The sequence below is a fragment of the Ipomoea triloba genome, chromosome 5 (assembly GCF_003576645.1).
Source record: "Ipomoea triloba cultivar NCNSP0323 chromosome 5, ASM357664v1".
NCBI classification, from domain to species: domain Eukaryota; kingdom Viridiplantae; phylum Streptophyta; class Magnoliopsida; order Solanales; family Convolvulaceae; genus Ipomoea; species Ipomoea triloba.
Window position 1 is genome coordinate 27,701,786 of NC_044920.1, and position 21,181 is coordinate 27,722,966.

The 21,181-nt window shown below is 38.9% G+C and overlaps 4 protein-coding genes and 3 non-coding genes across 9 annotated transcripts in view; 2 read left to right on the top strand and 5 right to left on the bottom strand.

Annotated features, from left to right (window-relative positions):
* Nucleotides 1-561: 561 nt before the first annotated feature.
* LOC116021349 lies at nt 562-757 on the bottom strand. Its single transcript, XR_004099012.1, has one exon. It is a non-coding gene; the product is annotated as a U2 spliceosomal RNA (small nuclear RNA).
* Nucleotides 758-1,825: 1,068 nt separating this feature from the next.
* Nucleotides 1,826-2,020, bottom strand: LOC116021312. The gene has a single exon (XR_004098972.1). It is a non-coding gene; the product is annotated as a U2 spliceosomal RNA (small nuclear RNA).
* A 927-nt stretch (nt 2,021-2,947) lies between these two features.
* Nucleotides 2,948-9,873, bottom strand: LOC116020681 (S-adenosylmethionine carrier 1, chloroplastic/mitochondrial). Of its 2 annotated transcripts, none has more exons than XM_031261171.1 (13): nt 9,734-9,873; nt 9,525-9,594; nt 8,668-8,775; nt 7,665-7,747; nt 6,878-6,954; nt 6,118-6,208; nt 5,392-5,445; nt 5,153-5,248; nt 4,929-5,018; nt 4,606-4,657; nt 3,963-4,024; nt 3,690-3,770; nt 2,948-3,504 (listed from the first exon to the last, which is right to left on the bottom strand). In XM_031261171.1, the coding sequence occupies exons 2-13, from the start codon at nt 9,574-9,576 to the stop codon at nt 3,373-3,375; spliced, it is 978 nt and encodes a 325-aa protein (XP_031117031.1). In that variant the 5' UTR covers nt 9,577-9,594; nt 9,734-9,873; the 3' UTR covers nt 2,948-3,372. The 2 variants fall into 2 exon arrangements, with proteins under 2 accessions (XP_031117031.1, XP_031117032.1); XM_031261172.1 differs by having other exon boundaries at nt 9,525-9,589; nt 9,734-9,859.
* LOC116021343 lies at nt 2,949-3,144 on the bottom strand. Its single transcript, XR_004099005.1, has one exon. It is a non-coding gene; the product is annotated as a U2 spliceosomal RNA (small nuclear RNA).
* A 169-nt stretch (nt 9,874-10,042) lies between the features above and the next one.
* On the bottom strand, nt 10,043-10,549 carry LOC116020508. The gene has a single exon (XM_031260978.1). It carries the CDS (start codon nt 10,547-10,549, stop codon nt 10,043-10,045), a length of 507 nt encoding a protein of 168 aa, XP_031116838.1.
* A 5,837-nt stretch (nt 10,550-16,386) lies between these two features.
* On the top strand, nt 16,387-19,044 carry LOC116020664 (glucan endo-1,3-beta-glucosidase 8). The gene is made up of 3 exons (XM_031261147.1): nt 16,387-16,786; nt 17,359-17,717; nt 18,186-19,044. The coding sequence occupies exons 1-3, from the start codon at nt 16,401-16,403 to the stop codon at nt 18,917-18,919; spliced, it is 1,479 nt and encodes a 492-aa protein (XP_031117007.1). The 5' UTR covers nt 16,387-16,400; the 3' UTR covers nt 18,920-19,044.
* A 990-nt stretch (nt 19,045-20,034) lies between these two features.
* Nucleotides 20,035-21,181, top strand: part of LOC116020683 (small GTPase LIP1-like) — a 4,788-nt gene continuing 3,641 nt past the window's right edge. The window contains exons 1-2 of one of the 2 annotated variants that reach the window (XM_031261175.1): nt 20,035-20,149; nt 20,464-20,576. In XM_031261175.1, the coding sequence (XP_031117035.1) occupies nt 20,486-20,576 (91 nt within the window). In that variant the 5' untranslated portion in view covers nt 20,035-20,149; nt 20,464-20,485. Of the gene's footprint in view, nt 20,577-21,181 lie in introns of both variants that reach the window. The other variant, XM_031261174.1, reaches the window with a different exon arrangement.

Here is a 21,181-nt window from a genome sequence, read left to right on the forward strand (position 1 = left end):
AAATACAGTTCAACTTGGTGTGTTATTATCCGGACACTATTATTTGGTTTGATTACAAAATTACATTAAAAATTATATTAAAATTTTAAAATACTAATTGTTAATGAATGGAAAAGAAATATATATAGTTAAATGACAAAAACACACATTCAAAATTATGGTCACACAATCAAATTGATTAGTGGAGATGAGTGGGAGTCAAATTATGGTCACACAATCAAATCAAATTATGGTCACACAATCAAATTGATTAGTGGAGATGAGTGGGAGAGATTATTTCCCTCAATTTGGTCCCGAAAATTAGGTATAAAAAATAATATAATCATTAGATTAGATATAAAAATTGATATAATAATTTCTATATTTTTTTTTTTGATAATTAATAATTTCTATATTATTCATACATATACTAATTTAATTTTATATATAAATAAATACCTATATATATATATATCGTATTCATAACATTGTAAAAATTTAGTTAGTCAACTTTTTGCTTTAGTAAGTCATTTTAGGGGTGCTCAAACGCATTTGTTATTAAAACAATTAAAACTAAATTTGGTGGGGTGCGCCAGGCCAAGGCTGTAGTGCAAAACCATGGCGACGCTCAAAGGCCCCAATAGCAAGCTATTGTGATGGGCCTTTCCCCTTAAAAAATTGAGTTAATATCGTGTGAATCAATGATCCACATATCAGATATTAAACTGATAAGAACAGATACTACACTTGATCTTAGCCAAAAGGCCGAGAAAGGTATGAGTTTTCATTTGCAGGGCATAGCTGTTTTAAAGGACAGTTTCGTCACAACTCATGCGTACAGTTTCGATGTGGGATAAGATAAAAGGCAAAAAGTGCAACCACAACCTCAGAATATTTTACTCCGTTCTTCCTCGAACTCAGACTGTTTATAGAACCTGTAACATAGTTATGGCCGCCATTCTTGAGCTTCATCGCCTCATACGCAAAGCCTTCATTTATGCTTTGGCGTTGTGTTTTGATGACTCTTTTCATCCACCATTAAATTTTCCCATCTCCTATGCCTCTTTCATCATATCAGCGAATTTCCTCTCTGTACACAGTACACATAACATCTTGTATGTAGTTTAGCCCTTTGGAAAATAAACGGAATGTCTACTGTGAACAAAATAAGGTTGTTGATATCCTTGTAATTTTAGGTGCTCATCAACGAACCGAGTGGGTGAAAGTTTATGCCCTTCTCCCAAGGATCGAAGAGGCTATTCTTAACGACGAAGCGTGTTACAAGCTTGCAGAGTGTGGGAAAATAACTAGCCTCTTTCCTTCGAGGTCCCTATGATCTAAAAAAAAATAGTTCAACTTAGTGTGTTTCTATCTGGGTACACTATTATTTGGTTGGATTACAAAATTACATTAAAAAATTATATTAAAATATTGATTGTTAATGAATGGAAAAGAAACATATATAGTTAAATGACAAAAACACTCATTCAAAATTATGGTCACACAATCAACTAGATTGGTGAGTGACCATGTACTCTCATCCTTAATTAGAGATGTCAGAAGTTCAAAATCTCCTTTCGTATAACCAACACTATTCATTTGAACCCACCCACATACACTAATTTAATTTTTATATATAAATAAATATTATACACATGTATATATTTAAATAAATAAATAATAAATAATTTAATTAAATGTATATTCGAGATTATAAAAATTTATTAACTCAATTTTTTGCTTTTAATAAGTCATTTCAAGTAAATGCATTTGCTTTAAAACAATCAAATCAAACAAAATAAAACAACCAATTAAACTAAATTTGGTGGGGTGCGCCAGGCCAAGGCAGTAGTGCAACACCAAGGCAGTAGTGCAACACCAAGGCGACGCTCAAAGGCCCCAATAGCAAGCTATTGTGATGGGCCTTTTCCCCTTAAAAAATTGAGTTAATATCGTGTGAATCAATGATCCACATATCAGATATTAAACTGATAAGAACAGATACTACACTTGATCTTAGCCAAAAGGCCGAGAAAGGTATGAGCTTTGATGTGCAGGGCCTAGCTCTTTTAAAGGAAAGTTTGCTCACAACTGACTAGTACAGTTTCGATGTGGGACGCCATAAAAGGCAACAAGTTCAACCACAAGCTCAGAATATTTTACTCTGCTCTTCCTCGAACTCAGACTGTTTATAGAATCTGTAACATAGTTATGGCCGCCATTGTTGAGGCTTCGTCCCCTCGTACGCAAAGTCTTCATTTCTGCTTGGACGCTCTGCTCAAGGTATCGCTTTGTGCGCTCGAGAACAATGGAAGCAAGAATAGCACTTGAAGAGTTACCTGAACCATTAACCATTAAACTTCCCCATCTTCCATGCCTCTTTCATCCTATCAGCAAATTTCCTTTCTGTACTTACACATAACATATTGTATATAGTTTAGCCCATTGGAAAACAATGTTATTATCCACAAAACTTTGTTTTATTTGTATATAAATATCTCCACAAAACTTTGTTTTATTTGTATATAAATAATTCAACTTGGTATGTTTCTATCCAAACACTTACTTAAATTGCATTTGGTTTACCGAATAAAAAGAAAAATTAAAAAATAAAGAATAAAATTCTAAAATAATACTACGTAGAATAAGTGTTCTTCCATTATATTGTTGGATTACAAAATCACATGAGGAATTGTATTAAAATATTGGTTAAGTTATACAAAAAATTAAACCAAAATAATCAAACGATAGCATAGTCTTTTGTAATGAGTAATTTCAACCGTTCATATTGAGAGTTTTAGAAAAAATATGAGATCAATTTTATAAATATTAATTATTTATAATGGGGTTGATTTATAATTATTTAAAATGGAGTTCATTTACAATTATTGCAAATTATTCAATGCATTTGCCATGAAAACAATTAAATTAAATCAAACAAAATAAAACAAACAATTAGAACAAATTTGGTGGGGTGCGCCAGGCCCAGGTAGTAGTGCAACACCAAGGCGACGCTCAAAGGCCCCAATAGCAAGCTACTGTGATGGGCCTTTCCCCTTAAAAAATTGAGTTAATATCGTGTGGATCAATGATCCACATATCAGATATTAAACTGATAAGAACAGATACTACACTTGATCTTAGCCAAAAGGCCGAGAAAGGTATGAGTTTTCATGTGCAGGGCATAGCTGCTTTAAAGGAAAGTTTCCTCACAACTCACTCGTATAGTTTCGGTGTGGGATGAGATAAAAGGCAATAAGTGCAACCACAAGTCCAGAATGACAAGCTCAGAATATTTTACTCAGTTCTTCCTCAAACTCAGACTATTCATAGAACCTGCAACACAGTTATGGCCGCCATTCTTGAGGCTTCATCCCCTCATACCCAACGTTTTCATTCCTGCTTTGGCATTTCGTTTTGATGACTACTAGGACGCCTCTGCTCAAGGTATCGCTTTGTGCTCTCGAGAACACCAAAGAATATTGAACCCCCAATGCCAATCCACAGTACTCTTGGTCCAATACCCTGCAGTGAAATTTTACGTCTCAATAATCCAAAGCAACAATGGCTAAGTGCATCAATACTATTTTATTCCGTAAAGCAGCTTAAACAACTGAAAAAACATGTGGTTTAGAATAAAATGATGAAAACGGGAAAAGAGTTGTTGGTAACAGGTCAATGGACTGTAAGGGAAAATGAGATCCTCTTACTTTCAAAAGAGCTTGTGGTCCTTCTTCCCTGACAATTGTTTGAACACAATCGACAATACCTTTATACTGATTGGATGAACCCTGCAGATGCACGGGATTAGCTAATCTAGGTTAGTGGAATGTGTGTAGAATACCGTAGAAATTTATGTAATAAGTTCAAATACGTGTGAGAGAATGGGATAGACAGGAGAGAAATATAACTAGATGGAGAAGGAAAGAAGTCAAAGAACAATAGAAGCAAGAGTAGGACTTGAAGAGTTAAGCAAGCAATACCTGAATCATTAACCTGGTCTTAACCACATCAAGTGGAGTAGTTATTGCTCCTGTTAGAGCACCTATATGTGAAGTGAAAGTAGAGCCATTAGTCAACAATTCAACATAATTGTTTAGCAGGAAACAGTACTATCATTTACAGTATGCAACTAATATCATCCAGTACCCTCTAACATAGCAAACGTCTGCATTTTGATTGGACAAGATCTTAGTACTCAAACCACAGAGGAACACAAGTAGACATATGGTTACCAGGGGTAAAATTCCCTTGGTGGAATAGGGTTAAACAGAGTACTAACTTTTTCTGCCATGTAAGGTTCAACTGATTCTGCAACAGAAATCTATCAAGTTCTTCCCTTGCAGATTTATTATTTATTATTTCTATTTCTTATGCACCAAGAGCTCATGAAAGACAAAATTCAAAGAACACTTGAAAAGGTCAAAACAATACATGCTTTAAGAAAATATAATTCCCATCACATTCAAAGATTCCACCTGGTACAAGAGAAATGAGAAGAGAGAGAAAACCGGTACACCAGGTTATTGCATGTCAAGTTTCAAATTCGTAAAGCAATGCTATAATGAAAATCATCAAAGGAAACTAAATGGATGGAAATGCAAAACCTAGGATGACAAGTATTACCAGCAAAAGCACCAATTATGGCATTCTCTGGATCATTCAAGTCCCTCCGTGCCTGATTATAAGCATGAAAGGCATGAGTATCACAACTAAATAGTCAATTCTCTGTGTGCCTACAAACACACACACACAGGAGGGAAAGGATTTATAATTGAAACCAATAAAAGATTTTTAAGAAATTCGGAACTAACAGATTCTCATCTTGGTCTCTAGCAATTTTCCAAAGGACTGAAAGCTATGCAAGCAATACTATTCACTATAGTCCATGTTGAGCTAATTATTCATGAGAAAGTGTACTTGGCAGATTCAGAAAGGGGAATACTTACTGCCTTCTTATATCCTATCCGAAGCTGCTCATAGATGCAAAACTGGATTGCATCAAATGGCAAATCTCTTAGTAGAAATGATCCATATCCCTGGAGTTAAGGCACATACTTAGATATTACCAGCATGTACAAAGAAACTAAACAAGAAAGGCTTAAAAGATGCAATTTGGAAACATGCAAGAAACAAAAAACACAGAGAGGGGGGAACTGGGTGGTGGTCATACCGCATAAAGACCTTTAAAGCCTTCCTTGCTAACAATAAGACGTACAGCATCAGGGGGAGAAGCAAATTGCCCAGTCTGCATTCGTTGCTTAACAACCTGCAGTTTAATAAGAATTAATGAATTCAGAAAGACTTAAATGCCTTTCTTCTCTCTAGGTGTCTCTGTCTTGATAGGAGTATAGGACACCTTAAATAGTGCTCTTTTACAAATAACATCAAACATCTAAGCACATGTATTACCTCTGTTGGAACTCGAATAAGAGAAGCAGCAAAACCTCCAATGGCACCTGCAGTCTACGCGAAGTTTAACACTCTCTTGAAAGTAATGTAAATTAATGCTGTAGAATGGTTAAATGCCGAAGTCTAAATTGTTAAAATTTTCTGTATCATTATGGGACATGTAACAGGTGATGATGATGAAGATGAAAACTAAAGTTTTACTTGAATGCAACCATATAGCATTACCCCAACAATATACATGTGAAAATACATTAGGATGTATCAAGTGATTACGGAGAGTTTATTTAGATGAATCCCGTTGTATGAGGTTCAATATGGTTGCAATTTGCAAAACTTGCTTCCAAGATATCATTAGCAAGAGTTTTGAAGAAATGAATCATGTATTCATGTTCTATGAGGTTCAAATTGGTTGCTCAACTTGCTTCAAATATCATTACCAGAGCACCAAATACAAAGGTCAGCTTTAATTTTTTAGAGTCTTCCTATGACCAATATAATATCTAACAAGTTTTAAATGTTTTACTCATTGTAACATCTCATGATGCACTGAATTTATCTTTCTTCAGTTACTAATTTATTTCCATTATAATTTTCGTTCCTTTTTACTTTTTTGTTATAATAATTGTAAGAAGTATCAATTTACTCATAGTGTAAGGTGGAAACAAAACATTTTTCAAAAAAATGGAAATTGGATGTGATATAACTAAGAAGGGGTGAAACTCTCACCAGATGAGCCACTGCACTAAATTTTTCAGGAATAGCCTTCAACAACTTTTTCTTTGTGGGCTCATAGACACCAACAAAAACAGCAGATGCACTGTAACAAGGAAAAAAAAATATCAGGAAAACATGCTTAAATGATTGTGGGTATTATTGCAACTAATACTGTATGTAATAGAAATATGAGAAACACTTTGCAGTTCTTCCCAAGAATACTTGCAACCTCAGTCATTAGCTTACCTACAGTAGGAATTTAAGTTAGTAGTGGCCTAAAGTATAAACATATCTACCTTTTGGCATCAATCTCAGTGATGTTTCTATTAGATTCTACATCATAATTTCAGTTGAATCAATATTCCCAAAACAAGATTGAGGAACAGGGAAAAGGTGGTGCTTCTCTAGCCATCCACTTTGCATTATTGTAAAATCTAAAGACTCCAAACCCTTCAAGATCTCAAAAAGGTTTTAGGAACAAAACATATGCACGAAAAAAGTCAGAGATGTTGCCTAATTTGAGATTTTGGTTTAATTGTATGATGCTCACAAAACTTAAGCTGTTCTATAGTAAGAGTTCAGAAACTCTTTTCAAGCAAATGGATAATATTAACTGTCTTTCTAGAAATTTGTAACATAAAAGTGAACAATCAAGAATATAACATATGCACCAAAGCATACAAGAGCATGGGGACAGAGGCTATTTTGGCAAAGGATAAAGCATAGTATAAGCTCCTGAAAACATTCAGAGCACTAGTCTGACAATGCTTACGGTAAAACTCCAGCAAGATTTCCAGCAAGCCCAGAATAGAGCCCTTTAAGTGCTATTCTTCCCCCACCCTGAGCTGCCTGCTTCAGAATGGGTTGATTAGTTTACATGAACATGCAAGTTTGGAACAGTAATTTCAAGTGGATTTCCCAGAGAACAAGCATTGACGAAAACAATCTGACTATTTCATAGATATGGCCATTAATAATCCCTTATAGAAGACAACTTTTATCTTCATCTTCTCCTTTAATTTCCTTAAGAGTTGGATCCATCCATGCCCCATCACAACCTCAAAAAAAGAGATCAACAAAGCAGAAACTTCATAGGGTGACCCAAAGACAGGAAAAAAACAACAACAAATAGGGAGAGTAAATGTGAATTGACAATTTGACACCACAATATTTTTCCTGTTTCCTCATAATCTGCAGAAATATAAATTAAATACTGCCAAGGCTTTAGAAAAGCAAACACTAGTTATTTTACATGACTAGTGATTCAGAATTCTCCAAATGGAATATTCACAAACTTCACATTGAAAGTTGCACCTGAAAGTGACAAGGTTTTTGCATGACATTTTAATATTATTGTACCAATGTGTTGTTTTCCTATACTCTACATTTTTTGGAATCCCCCCACTCCCTCCCCTCAAAAAAAAAAAAATCACACACACACACTCCAATTCGATTCTCAGATATTGATAAAGTGAAGTTGTGGCAGGACATGATGCAACATATTCAAGCAGAAGGAGGAACAAATGGTGGAATGAGCATTATCAGTACACTTGACTTGCCTGCAGTCGTGTCTTTATAGTATCAATGGGGTACAGAGCTGTTTCTACAACAACACCAGCCGTGCCACCTGCTATAACACCCTCTGCATAAAAAACTAGAGAATTAAAAGGTCTGAAATAGAATTTTTCTATCTGTATAGAATCAAACAACATATATCTCTCATTGGTTAAGGGATGCAAGGGTTAGTCACAAAGGCCAATGTTACCCCATCTGTTGATTGAAGTTCTTAGAAATACATTTCCATAACTGATTATTCAAATAATTTGGGGGGAAAACACAAGAGGGATTCCATTTCATGCCCATATCTACATTGAACTGAAGTCAGTGGACTTACTTTCAAGAGATAGAGTTCTTGCATTTAGGGAAAATAATAATAACAATCTTCATGTGAGAAATTACTGATGAAGAAAGCAAAAGCATTAATGGCAAAGAAAATCAGGAAATTGAACAAAGTCTTTACGTCTTAAGAGAAATAGGGAGTTACTTCTCTCTTTTTTCCCCTCCTTTTATAGATGATAGCAATTTTTGAAATTGTTTCATAGTTCTCTGTAAATAAAGGTGAACTAAGTTGCAAAGGCACAAAGATGACAGGGTCAGCTATCCTCGCCCACTGGATTGGATTTAAACATCTTCCCTCACTGTGCTCTTTGCAGTAGAGTGTCTAATTGCTAATTACTCTAATGTCTTCTCTTCACAGCATCATGGGGTTCTAACAAGATGATAATTGTTTGTTTGATATGCAAGGTACAATTTATATCATGTTTGGTGTTATTACAAATTCCTGATTCTTTACTTCATCCTTCCAATAAATTGCTGATAAGGAACAAGAATGCAACTTCGTGTCTGCAGCTAGCCCAACGTTCCATGGTATTATCAGCGACAGACAGCAAGACCATCATTGCAGTACTTCTCTTTCACTCAAGTAGCTTCTGATATTTGAGTGTGTGCACATGATTTAGTGATATGGTAATTACTAATAGTTCACCATCAGCTTGAACATACCGAATAATATGCGGAAAAAATCAAATGGTTTCTCTTCTTCCTTATTGATTGAAGCAAAGAACTTTCTTGGGTTCATCGGAAGATTTTCCATTTTTCTATTAGATGCATCTGCAAAATCAAATTGATTCAGAAAAGAATTAATAGCATACTTACTAATATAAAAGGAAAATCGAATAATTGCCTACAACCAAACATGAGATTCAATTTATGTAATGCCGTCCCTTCATCCAAATTGCAAGCTTCAATAACTTTACTACGGAGTACTATTTTTATTTGGGTGACGAGGAAACCCGCAGCTACTTGAGGGTGTGCACGGGTAAACCATGTTATTCTGTAATAGCTCGCAAACCACACAGGAGAGGTAAACTACACTAGGAAAAACTTGTGTGATGGGTTCAATCAAGAGGCGGTTGGCAATAATCGAACTCATGACTTTTAAGCACAAGAATCATGCTTCACCCACTTGTCCACTCTTTCGTGGCAACTTACTAATATTTGAGGAGTTTGTTTGGCAAGTTCCAAAATTTCAATAAAATGATAATGCCTTCCCATTTTACTCAAAGGTAAACAACAACAAAACTGTCCACCAAACTACACACACGAAAACCATGGCTTTACTGATATCCTCTGTTCAAGCCACCAATCAATTAGTAGCATCCTTAGTTGACTAAATTTACAAGCCTGCCTCATTAACACAATCAATATAGCCAGATTCTTTATCCTCCAAATTGCAAGCAAATTCACCAGTAACCTATGGCCATTCAGCATCTACTTCTATCATTTTACATATATACGCAGCGAACAGTAACACAAGTGGCTCAACCAAATGTTTAGCATAAAATTCCAACAAAACTTACCTGGAGCTACCAACGAATTTTTCGCATTTACAGCCAACGTAATAGGTCCCATTGAAGCTCAAAACCTCCCCTCCACATAGAAAATTCAGCCGAAACGGAATTTCAGGTAATTTTCAAAAGCAGACAAACAAATAAATAAAGGAAAGCTTGAATTATTACAATCTCAAACGTATAAATGTACGTATAGAGAGATAGAGGAAGAGACATACAGTGAAAACTGTGGTGCTTTAATGGCGGCAATCTGGAAGGGAGGCGAGTTGTAGACTTGTAGCAGCTAAGGTGCGAATTCAAGTGAAGTACGCTCCTGGGCTTGTTGCCTGCTTCGAAGCCGTTGCTAACTTGCTATCCTTTTCTTATTTCTCAATATAAATATATTTTTATTTTTATTTTATTGTTAAACCGGGTAACTTGTAAGCAATGTTGATGTGTATCTTGTCTACAAATTGTCTTTTTTTATTATTTATTTTTTACTTTGACCTCTTTTTTTTTTTTTTGAAAACCAAAACCAAATTGGTATATTAGAATAAATGAGCAATAGAGTTAGGAGGAATAACCTCCCAATACATCTGGTCCTCCTGATCAAAACTTATAGAAGCTAAAATATGAGCCCGAGCATTAGAGGATCTCGGGATATAATGAACTGAAACAGAATGAAAAGTAGACATAATAGCCTTGGAGGCCTCTAACGAGAAGCCAACATAAGAATAGACATGACTGTGCTCTGAATTTAAGAGAGAGCGTAGTACGGAGCAATCCGTGAATAAGTGAACCGAATCCAAACCACGATCCTTGAGCCACGATAGAACTTCCTTGCACGCGAGTGACTCCGCCATAAGAGGTGAAAAACATGCCGGGAGACGTGATGCAAAAGCCGCAAGGAATACACCGGAATGCGTCATGAGGACCGCTCCCACCGCGGCAGCCATCGTATGATGATTGAAGCTCGCGTCGAACTGGCAGCAAAGGGAATCGGCATTTAAAGCAATATGGTCGTTTGCGTGAGGAGCAGCCGGCACCGAATGCATGCCGTGAAGTGGAGCAGGTTGGGCAGCTTCCTCGTGATGTGCTTTGCGCCATGCAATTGCAGCCGAATTGGCCATCCTCCACACAGCAGATGGGCGAGGCAACTTGTACTCCCAAACCGCTAGATTTCTTGCCCTCCACAAATGGTATAGTACCGCTATTACAACAAACAAGTGATCATTGGTCAGATTAGAAACAGCCTCACCGAACCAACATGCAAAATTATCCCCAACAACATTTGGTAATTGCAAAGAAGTCTCATGCCACACAAGTTTTGCATAGTCACACACAAGCAATGAGTGCATGGTAGTCTCATGCAAAAGTCCACACATTGGGCATGTTGGATCTAAATCTACTCTCTTTAAAATCAAATTGGTAGTGGTGGGTAAGACATTAGAGAGAGCTTTCCAGAGAAACAACTTCCATTTTGAAGTGCACTTAATCTTCCAAAGATGTAACCATTTATCAAAGCTCCCGGGTTGTGTATCCAGCTCCCCCATAATGCGTCTATATCCCTCTTTCACCGTATAACAACCATGTGTTTCATTTGGCCAATACCAAGAATCCTTGTAAAGAGGGGTGACAGGCACACTTAAAATACGATTGACGTCAGAAGCAGTAAACAAGTCTTGTAAAATCGAAAGATCCCAAGTAGATGAGTCGGGATCAATAAGGCCGGAGACCATTGCACCATCCAATGTATCTGGCATGGGAGTTTGAATCAAGGGAGAAGGATCATCTGGTAACCACGGGTGTCCCCAGATAAGAGTGTCATTCCCATTCCCAATCCTTCTTCTCACACCATTGCAAATAAGTTCATGGGCTGCCATGATGCTTCTCCAGCAGAAACTTGGATTGCTTCCTAACTTAGCATCAATAAAAGAGGATCTGGGGAAATACCTGGCTTTATACACTTGTGCCAGATTGGGGCCTTGTTAGAAACCTCCAGGATTGTTAGAAACCTCCAGGATTGTTTTCCCAGCATTGCAAGATTGAAAGCTCTCAAATCCTTAAACCCCAGACCTCCATACTTTTTGGGCACACACAGTCTATCCCAAGCTTTCCAATGTATACCACTTTGAGTTCCAGAACCCCACCAATACCTATTCATAGCTCTCTCAATAGATTGGCATACAGAAACCGGAAGTAGAAAAACACTCATAGAAAAGGTAGGCATTGATTGAGCCACGCTTTTCAGAAGCACTTCCTTTCCAGCCTGCGAGATCAACCTTTTACTCCAAGAGCTAAATCTTTGCTTAATCTTGTCTTCAATATAAGCGAACACAGCTCTTTTCTCTCTTCCAACAAAAGATGGTAGGCCCAAATATTTCCCAAAATTAGGAGCCTGTGCAACTCCTAAGACAGAAGCTACCTCATCTCTCACAACTCCTGTCGTATTTCTACTGAAACACACACTGGATTTATGAAAGTTTACAGCCTGGCCTGACATGCTTTCATATTCAATGAGACACTGCTTAATTACTCCTGCTTCCTGAATATTCACCTTAAAAAACAATAAGCTGTCATCTGCAAAAAACAAATGTGAGATGGGCGGGGCACCACGAGCGACTCTGCAACCATGTATAGCCCCCCTGGCTTCTGCTTGCTGTAATAGTAAAGAAAGGCCCTCCGCACAAATAATAAACAAGTATGGAGATAAAGGATCACCTTGTCTAATACCTCTCGTGGGAGAAATTTGACCAACACTTTTACCATTCACCATGAAATTGTATGACACAGTTGTGACACAAAGCATCAACAAATTAATCCACTGATCAGCAAACCCCAAAACTTTAAGCATGTGACGCAAGAATGGCCACTCCATGCGGTCATATGCCTTTGCCATATCCAATTTTAGAGCTCCCCAACCACCCATACCACACTGCTTTCTGTTTAGAAAATGCCCCACCTCAGCTGCAATCAGAATATTGTCAGTGATAAGCCTATTCGGTATAAAAGCACTCTGGGAGTCCGAGATAATATTCTCCAGAAAGGGTTTCATTCTATTTGCCACCATCTTGGCCATGATCTTATAAACCACATTACACAAGGCAATGGGTCGTAGATCAGAGACCATCTCCGGGTGATTCTTCTTGGGGATCAAAACAACATTAGTATTGTTTAAACCATTCGGGAGAGAGCAATTAGACAGACAATCCAGCACAAAACTAGTGACATCCTCTCCCACCACATCCCAATAATGTTGATAGAACCCAGGATTCATCCCATCTGGTCCTGGAGCTTTATCAGGGAACATTGAAAACAAAGCCATCTTCACTTCCTCTAGCTGAAAAGGTTTAAGCAAAACCTCATTCTGGTCTGGGGTCACACGAGGTAGAACAGAAGCAGCAAAAGAATCCATAGCAGAAACAGAATTGGAAGATGCGAAAATCTCACCAAAGTAATTTAGCACAAGAGTATTCAACTCATCCTCCTCCACCCACACACCAGAATTATTTTTCAAACGAGATAAAGAATTTTTCTTTTTACGAGCAGAGGCATACCTGTGAAAGAATTTGGTATTAGCATCTGCATGCTGCAACCAATGTTGTTTTGCTCTCTGACGCCAGAAAACTTCCTCCTGTTTTTCCAACCGGCACAGCTCAATCTCCAGCTCCTGATATTTAGACAAGGAAACTGCATCAATACAACCATGTAGCTGAGCTTGCTCCTTCTTCAAATTCCGGATCCTTTCACCAAACTTATGAAAATGGTCACCACCCCAACGCTCTAATTTTTTGCCACAATAATGTAAGCAATCCATTAAGCCCTCACCTCGCCCTTCCTGCCAAGCAATCTCAACTTGCTGTCTACAGCCTTCATCATGGATCCATGCCATCTCAAATCTGAACTGCTTGTGTCCGTCAGAATGAAACCCGCGTTCCTTCACCCCCAGAAAGAGGGCAGAATGATCAGAGTTGCGAGTTAGAATATTATGGACAGTAGCAGCCGGAAGGGAATCACACCAATCTGCACGAGCTAAAACTTTGTCAAGACGCTCCTCCATCCAACCCTGTGTGCCTTTTCCCCTTCCCCACGTGAATTGATGACCAATCATGGGTAATTGGAATAAACCACAATCATCAAGAGTCTCCCCGAAACCGCGTAGAAGACCATCCGGATGTGGGTTACCTCCTCTCTTCTCGTGCTGAAACAGGAGATCATTAAAATCTCCAAGAACCACCCATGGCAGAGATGATCTTCCCGCTAACGCTCTCAAAAGATCCCAAGCATCATTCCTACGATTTCTCTCCGGAAAACCATAGAAACCAGTCATTCTCCAAGTCCCTAGACCAGTCACACAGACCTCAACATCAACATGGTTAGAAGAAAAACTCAGCAATCTGGCTGTGTTATTTCTCCTCCAAAATAGAGCCAATCCACCACTACGGCCAACAGAATCAACATAAAATAATCCCTCAAAAGCAATCTTAACTCGGAGCCTTTCTGCATGTTCCCGACTCACTTTAGTCTCCATGAGGAAGACAAACTCAGGCTTCTTACGGGACACTAAGTCCACAACTTCGCGAACTGTTCGTGGATTGCCCAAGCCACGACAGTTCCAACTCAGCGTACTCATGATGATGGGCGGGCCTGTGAACCAGTGCCCGCCACCTGCAAGTTTTTTGGAACCTCGGTCATAACAACATCCGTACCCCCTGACCCATGACGTCTCGTGCCACCACCCGAACCCTCCCGTCTACGCTTAACAATTGCAACCACTGGTGCATCGGCATTACTGCTTTGCGGAACAACAACAGCCACCGAACGTGACTCATGGCCGGCCGAAGCGGAACCAGACCCGTCCTCCATCCGCGGTCGTCTCCCCACCGGCACAAGCCAACTATCACCGACACCACGAGGTCCCCGACGCAGCCCCGCTCGCAACTCAGGGCCGAAAAGGTAATGCTCTACCGGAATCCTTGCCTCACGGGCTTTCAAGCAGAATTTATGCACATGACCTATCATTCCGCAGAAGAAACAATAGTTATGTAGACGTTCATACTTGAAATTAACCCAACACCAAGATTTATCTCGTTTTAACAATTTCATACGCCTCTTGATTGGCTTATCAACCGACAAAGCCACACGTACACGATAAAAATCAAGCCAAGGTGCACCCGCAAACCGCTCATCATGTTTCACGAATGTCCCGAGATAGTTACCAACTTGCTCAAGAATCAAGCTTGACGTGTATCCAAACGGTAAATCATGTAGCTGCACCCACATGTCAACCGTATCAAGTGCGACATTCCCTGGCAGCATGCCCTCCGGCACAGCCCTACAGACTAGGGTATGATTCTCGTACGACCAAGGGCCTTCATCTAACACATATTGCAGGTCCGACTCATGAAAGAACACAAACATGAATAGGTTCGGTTGTAACTCAGTAACTTGAACTCCCTTCACCGGTTGCCAGACAGAAGCAAGGACCTGTCGCATGTATTCGAGCTTTATCAGCTTAGATGTCAGAAAGCGTCCTACCATCGGCCACGAAACATGCACGGCATCATACCCATCTCCAGCGCCAACATGAACAGGTTCAAACGCAGCATCTTCCTCCTCCAAAGCCATGTCTGCCCACCGAGTTGCAAGCCTGCCCATGTCGTCATCCTCTCTACACGCCATGACTACACCAGCGTGGAAGCAGCGAAGAAACAAACGAAGAAAGAACGAAGAAAGAAAACCGGCTCCGAAGCCGGAAAAAGCAAAAAAGTCGACGGAAACCCTAGCACAGACTAGGAGAGACGAGAAACCCTAGAGATCCTAGGAAGAAAAAATAACCCTTTTTTTACTTTGACCTCTTAAATTAATGGGAAAATGATGAAATAAATTCTCCAACTTTACCTAAAAGTCATTAGACCCCTAAACTTTTTAAAGTGACAATTAAATTTATCAACATTGTATTTTAGTACCAACAAAATTTAAAAACCGATTAGTGACACATGTCACTAGTATCCCGATCAAATTTCTAGCACACTTAGAGCATCCTTATCAATGGAGTTTTTTCGCGGTATTGAGAAGTTTCTGTAAGTGTGATTAGGAAATATAATATAGAATGAGCAAATGTCAGGCACGCCTGACGCGTCCAACGGGCGCGTGCAGCTAGGCGCATTTGTGTGTTCCACGCACGTTTGTGCTGCTGCAGTTAATAAGAGGTGGGACCCCCTTTTATGAATAAACCCAAACACTTGCAGAAGCTTTCTCCCCCCTCTCTCCTCCCTCTCTCCTCCCCTCTCTCCTTTCACATGGCACTTTTTCTGCAATAACCCATACAATATCTGCTGATAAGGGTGCCCTTAGGCCATATTCCTTATACAACAGTCACCGAAGAAGGCAACCCACGAGTTACCTTTTCTCACCGGAGAAGACAACCCAACAAACAAATTACTAGTTGAAATTCTTAAGCTGTCTGAACAAAGCTTGTAGTTACTAGTTAAAAGTGGATATCATAAACAAATTAAATGAGTACAATAAGATAAACACGCATAAATTGTTCATAACTTATCCAAATAAAATAAATAAATAAATACACTACTAAAAATTAAATTTAGAACCTCTAATAATTTGAACAATTCTATTGCCTCTAATTTCAACTCTATTACATACTTTTGTCGTTGCTGTATGTACGTGAATTTCATTTTGGTCTGTTTTGTTTTTTGAAAAGGAGTGATTGCCCATAATCCTCTCCGTTTGACTGTGGTTGTCCCGCGTTCTCTCTGCGACTCCACCGGTTCTGATCTCCTATCTCCCTCGCGCAAGCCCACAGCCCTTCCCCGCACAACACATCCACCCATTAATTACCATCCCTCAAATGCGTTCCATCTCGACCCGAGCACCATCATTTCTTTCATGCCCGCCCAGCCTCCTCAACGCAACCACACCATGCAGCCCGTCGTTGGCGTCAGGCTCGCAATATGGGCCGGTTTCGCCCTCGTTTTGCTGACGGCCACCTCGCCGGCGGTGCATGGGCTGGGCGTAAACTGGGGCAACCAAGCCGCCCAGGTCCTCAACCCTGCCATCATCGTCCAGATGCTCAAGGACAACCACATTGACAAGGTCAAGCTCTTCGACTCCGACCACTGGACGGTTAACTTCTTCGCCGGCACCGGCATCGAGGTCCTTCCCGGTATCCCCAACAATCAGCTCCAGAGGTTTGCCGATGATTTTGACAATGCCAAGGATTGGGTTAAGGAAAATATTAGCACCCATATGCACGATGGAGGCGTCAAGATCAAGTAAGCTAAGTGCATCAAAATATTTTCAAAAAATACAAAAACTTGTATATAGACTTATAGAGCCCTTAAAACAGGCTTAACCTGTCGAGCCAGCGGTTCCCATTCCCTACTTAGGGAGAAGGTGGGTTTTAAAAATAGAAGTTTGCTAAAGAACGACTTTCTTGGCCTGCCGGCCTGCGGGCTTGGCAAGGCAGGCCAGACGGGCTAAACGCTTTATATATAGAGAGAGAAAGAGCATTGTATAGTATAGTTTTTTAATATATATAGGTTATTTTAGTTATTTTTGTATGTGCAAATGATAAAATTTAGAAAAACAATACATTAACAATTTTTTTAAAAAATGGCCTGGCGGGCCCACCTAGCTCGCGGGCCGAATGCGGGGCGGTTCGGACCAACACAACTCAGATTTGTCAAAGATCGGGCATTTCTGACCCGTCACGTCTCACAAGCCCGTATTGACAGTTCTACTTGTGTGAGACTGTTTAAATGAAAATGTAAATGCTTATAAGTATACAAATTTAATATTAATTGGGAATAACATGTTTTTCATGCATGCACTTAATATATCACAGGTACATAGCCGTTGGAAATGAGCCGTTCTTGAAGGCATACAATGGATCGTTCTTGCATTCAGTATTTCCGGCATTGCAGAACATCCAGAAGGCTCTCGATGAAGCCGGTCTTGGAAATAAGATCAAAGCGACCATCCCCCAAAACGCTGACGTATACTCGTCCGGCACCGGCGGCCCCTCCGACGGCAATTTCCGGAAAGACATCAGGGATCTCATGATCAAGATTTGCCGTTTTCTCAGGGACCACAGATCTCCATTCATCGTCAACATTTACCCTTTCCTTAGTCTCTACGAAAACAAGAATTTCCCCGTCGAGTTCGCCTTCTTCGACGGTGGCGCCAAGCCCGTTCATGACAATGGTAAATCTAACCAAAATTCAGATTTTTGTAACAACAAGATTACAAGTTACTCCAAGTGATCTATTGACCTTCTTATCAATCTGTCAGTTATGAGTTACTATATTTTTATCTCTGTAATATTCTTGATTAAAAAAAAAAAAAATCTCTGTAATATTCTATCACTTATAAAAATTGGTCATATTTTTAATAAAATTGATTTTACACCTAAAAAATTATAAGGTAGTCTATTTTATATTTTCTCTATCCATTAGAGTCCATATCCCACCACTTAGCCAAGCACTGTGTGCTCAGACCACCTAGCCAAGCACCGTGTACTCAAACACATGTAGTGACTCTCCCATATGGGACGTCATGTGATTGTGCTCAGCGGAGGCGTTGTTAACTCTTTATGCTTTTATCAGATACTACAATGTAATAGAGTGAGCAGCATTTTGGATATTGTTTGATTAATGGGAATTGAATTTACAGGACGGACGTACTCGAATATGTTCGATGCTAACTTGGATACGCTAATATGGTCGTTGAAGAAAGCGCAATGCGAGGACGTGAGCGTGATCGTGGGCGAGATCGGGTGGCCGACGGACGGGAACAAGAACGCCAACATGAAAATGGCGGAGAAATTCTACAAGGGATTCCTGAGGAAAATGGCGAAGAAGGAAGGCACGCCGGTGCACAAGGAGGAGGTGGAGTTCTACCTCTTCAGTTTCACCGACGAGAACACGAAGAGCGTAGCGCCGGGGGGATTCGAGCGCCACTGGGGCATATTCGGCTACGACGGCAAGCCCAAATTCCCGATCGACTTCACCGGCGGCGGCACCGAGAAGATGCCGGTGGGCGCCAAGCACGTGCCGTACCTCCCGGCGCAGTGGTGCGTGCTCAACCCCGACAAGAAAGACTCGCAATCCGTCGGGAAGAACATCGCGTACGCTTGCGCCATGTCGGATTGCACGGCGCTGGCCGACGGCGCGTCGTGCGAGAATCTCGACGCGCATAGCCGCGCGTCGTACGCGTTCAACATGTATTACCAGATCAACAACCAGGACGTGGAGGCCTGCAACTTCGAGGGGTTGGCTAAGATCGTGAAGAGTAATGCCTCCACCGGCGGCTGCTTGTTCCCCGTTGCGTTGGAGAGTGGTGGGACCAGAATCGGCGTTGGGATCACCATCTTTGCCGGGATCTTCTTCTTCTTAGCACTCCTATAGAAAGGAGGGATTCACCCAAATTTACGATTGTATACTTTCTCGTAAATTAAATAATGTATTCAAAAACAATGAAGGAATTTAATTTACAAATTATAGTATGAAAGATTTTGGAGTGTTTTTCTTAATTGATTTTTTTTTTTTTTTTTTTTTCTTTGAGTGCTTACAATGCACTTTCTTAATTGATATTAAATATCATGCAAATGTGAAAAAACACAAAGTATTTATAGAATAAAGACATTAAAAAATGAATTTAAAATTTAAATAGTAACTCCAAAAACTTACAAAATAATCAGATTATTATAAATTTGATTTTAAGATCAAAATTGAAAACAATATAATTAATTTTGAAATTGATCAAAATTAAATCAACAATTTGTAACATTTAATTATTTATGTAATAAGGTCAAAGATACCTTTTAAATTTTATGGAAATAATCATTAAGGCATCGAATTTTAAAATTTTCAAATTAATCTATGAACTTGATCAAACTCTTTAAAAAATTTAATTGAAGTCTATTTGGCATAATAATAATAATAATAATTATTATTATTATTATTTAAAAATAAAAATTAATGGTTTAATTGTTATTTTGGTTAAAGTTGAATAACATATTTAATCATTATCTAATTCTTTATTATTGTATATTTTATAATATTAAATTTCACTCTTATTAATCGATTATTGTAAAATTATCACATCTAGTCTTGCTATTTTAATTTTGTCACATTATATTATTGACTTTTATTTATTTCTCACAACTAGTCATTATTTTAAATTTTATAATTTCGCAAATTAAGACTAACATATAATTATATTATTTAATTAAAGACTTTACAAGATAACACGGGAACTTACGTGTTGGGCAAGAGGTCTGAATGAAAAAAGTTACATATTGAAACTCATTATTAAACGGTAAAATAATTAAAATTTAAATGAATAATTAATTATGATGGACAAATAAAATGTAATGCGACAATTAAAAGAATATGAATAAATGTTGTAATATTAATATTATAATTTGCTAAATTTTGTAATTATGTATTTTAGTTAAGTAATTTAACATGCATCAAATATCTTCCGGTTAATTTTTCCGGTGTACCGTTGTTTACTAAAAAAGGAATGCATGAATTGAATTCTCCACTCGGCACCGTGACGCCTTAACCAAGCTCCCTAATCGTTTGATCTGATCAAATATGGTTGTTCAAAGAAGCTGCTGCTCAACAACATTGGTAAGCAAGGCCAAAATGTATTTTGTTTTACTTTCTGGAACGCAGTGAGGAAACTCCAAGACCCATCTGAATCGTCGCTCTCTAGATCCACCTCCAATCTAGATTCTAGGGTATTGATCTGTCATCTGTGCAGTTACTCGTGTTCAAAAGCGATTGGCATTGCGGCCGCTCTTGATCCGTCGGTGGTGGGATGATATATGGGCTAGGGGTTCGGATTTGAAGGAGCGTGTTATTTTTGTATGAGAATGAGCGTGTTTGATGGGACTTGAGCTGCTGATAAGGCGAATTAGGTTTCTCTGCTCGAGTGTTTGCAGGTTTTAGGTTTTGGAGGGGAACATGTTTTGGAGGGAAACAGAGAGGGAGGACAGAGAACAGAATGGAGGTCCGCCTTGTGGATATGTCAGAGTGCTTGTTGTTGGAGACTCAGGTAATTCGGTTTTTTTTTTTTCCTTTGTGCGTTTACTTGAAGAAATTGCATTATTTTGCCCGTTTGGAATGTGTTTGCTGTATGTCATGTGCTGTCATTTGGATTCGGAAATGAATGAGAGAATGAAATGTGCTAATATATCATGGTTTCAAGACAATGGATGATGGAATTTGGTTGTTGTTTTTACTCACCTCAATTAGAAAAGTTCAGGTACATGTTAGGACTTAGGACCAGAGTGTTTGAACTTTTAGAACAATTTTTGTTTTTATTTTTCCTTATAAGTATTTAACTTTTACAAGTTTAGTTGCTATTTGCTATCATATAGACTTATGATATGGTGGAATATGTTGCTAATCGACATTTTAGGTTCATGAGAAGACATTTTTATTAACATGTTTTGAATATTACATTGTTGGTTCCTCTTGATAATTGGAGATAAAGTTAAGACATATGAAGTTTTGTAATAATTGTGTGCAGCTGCAGAATATATATTATTGTGTTTCACAACTAAGGTTGTGGTATAACCAGAGGCATTTGAACTATTTGGGGGTTGTTTGGTTTAAAAGAGGGGCTATTGGGGTGGGGGGAGAAGGGGGGGGGGGGGG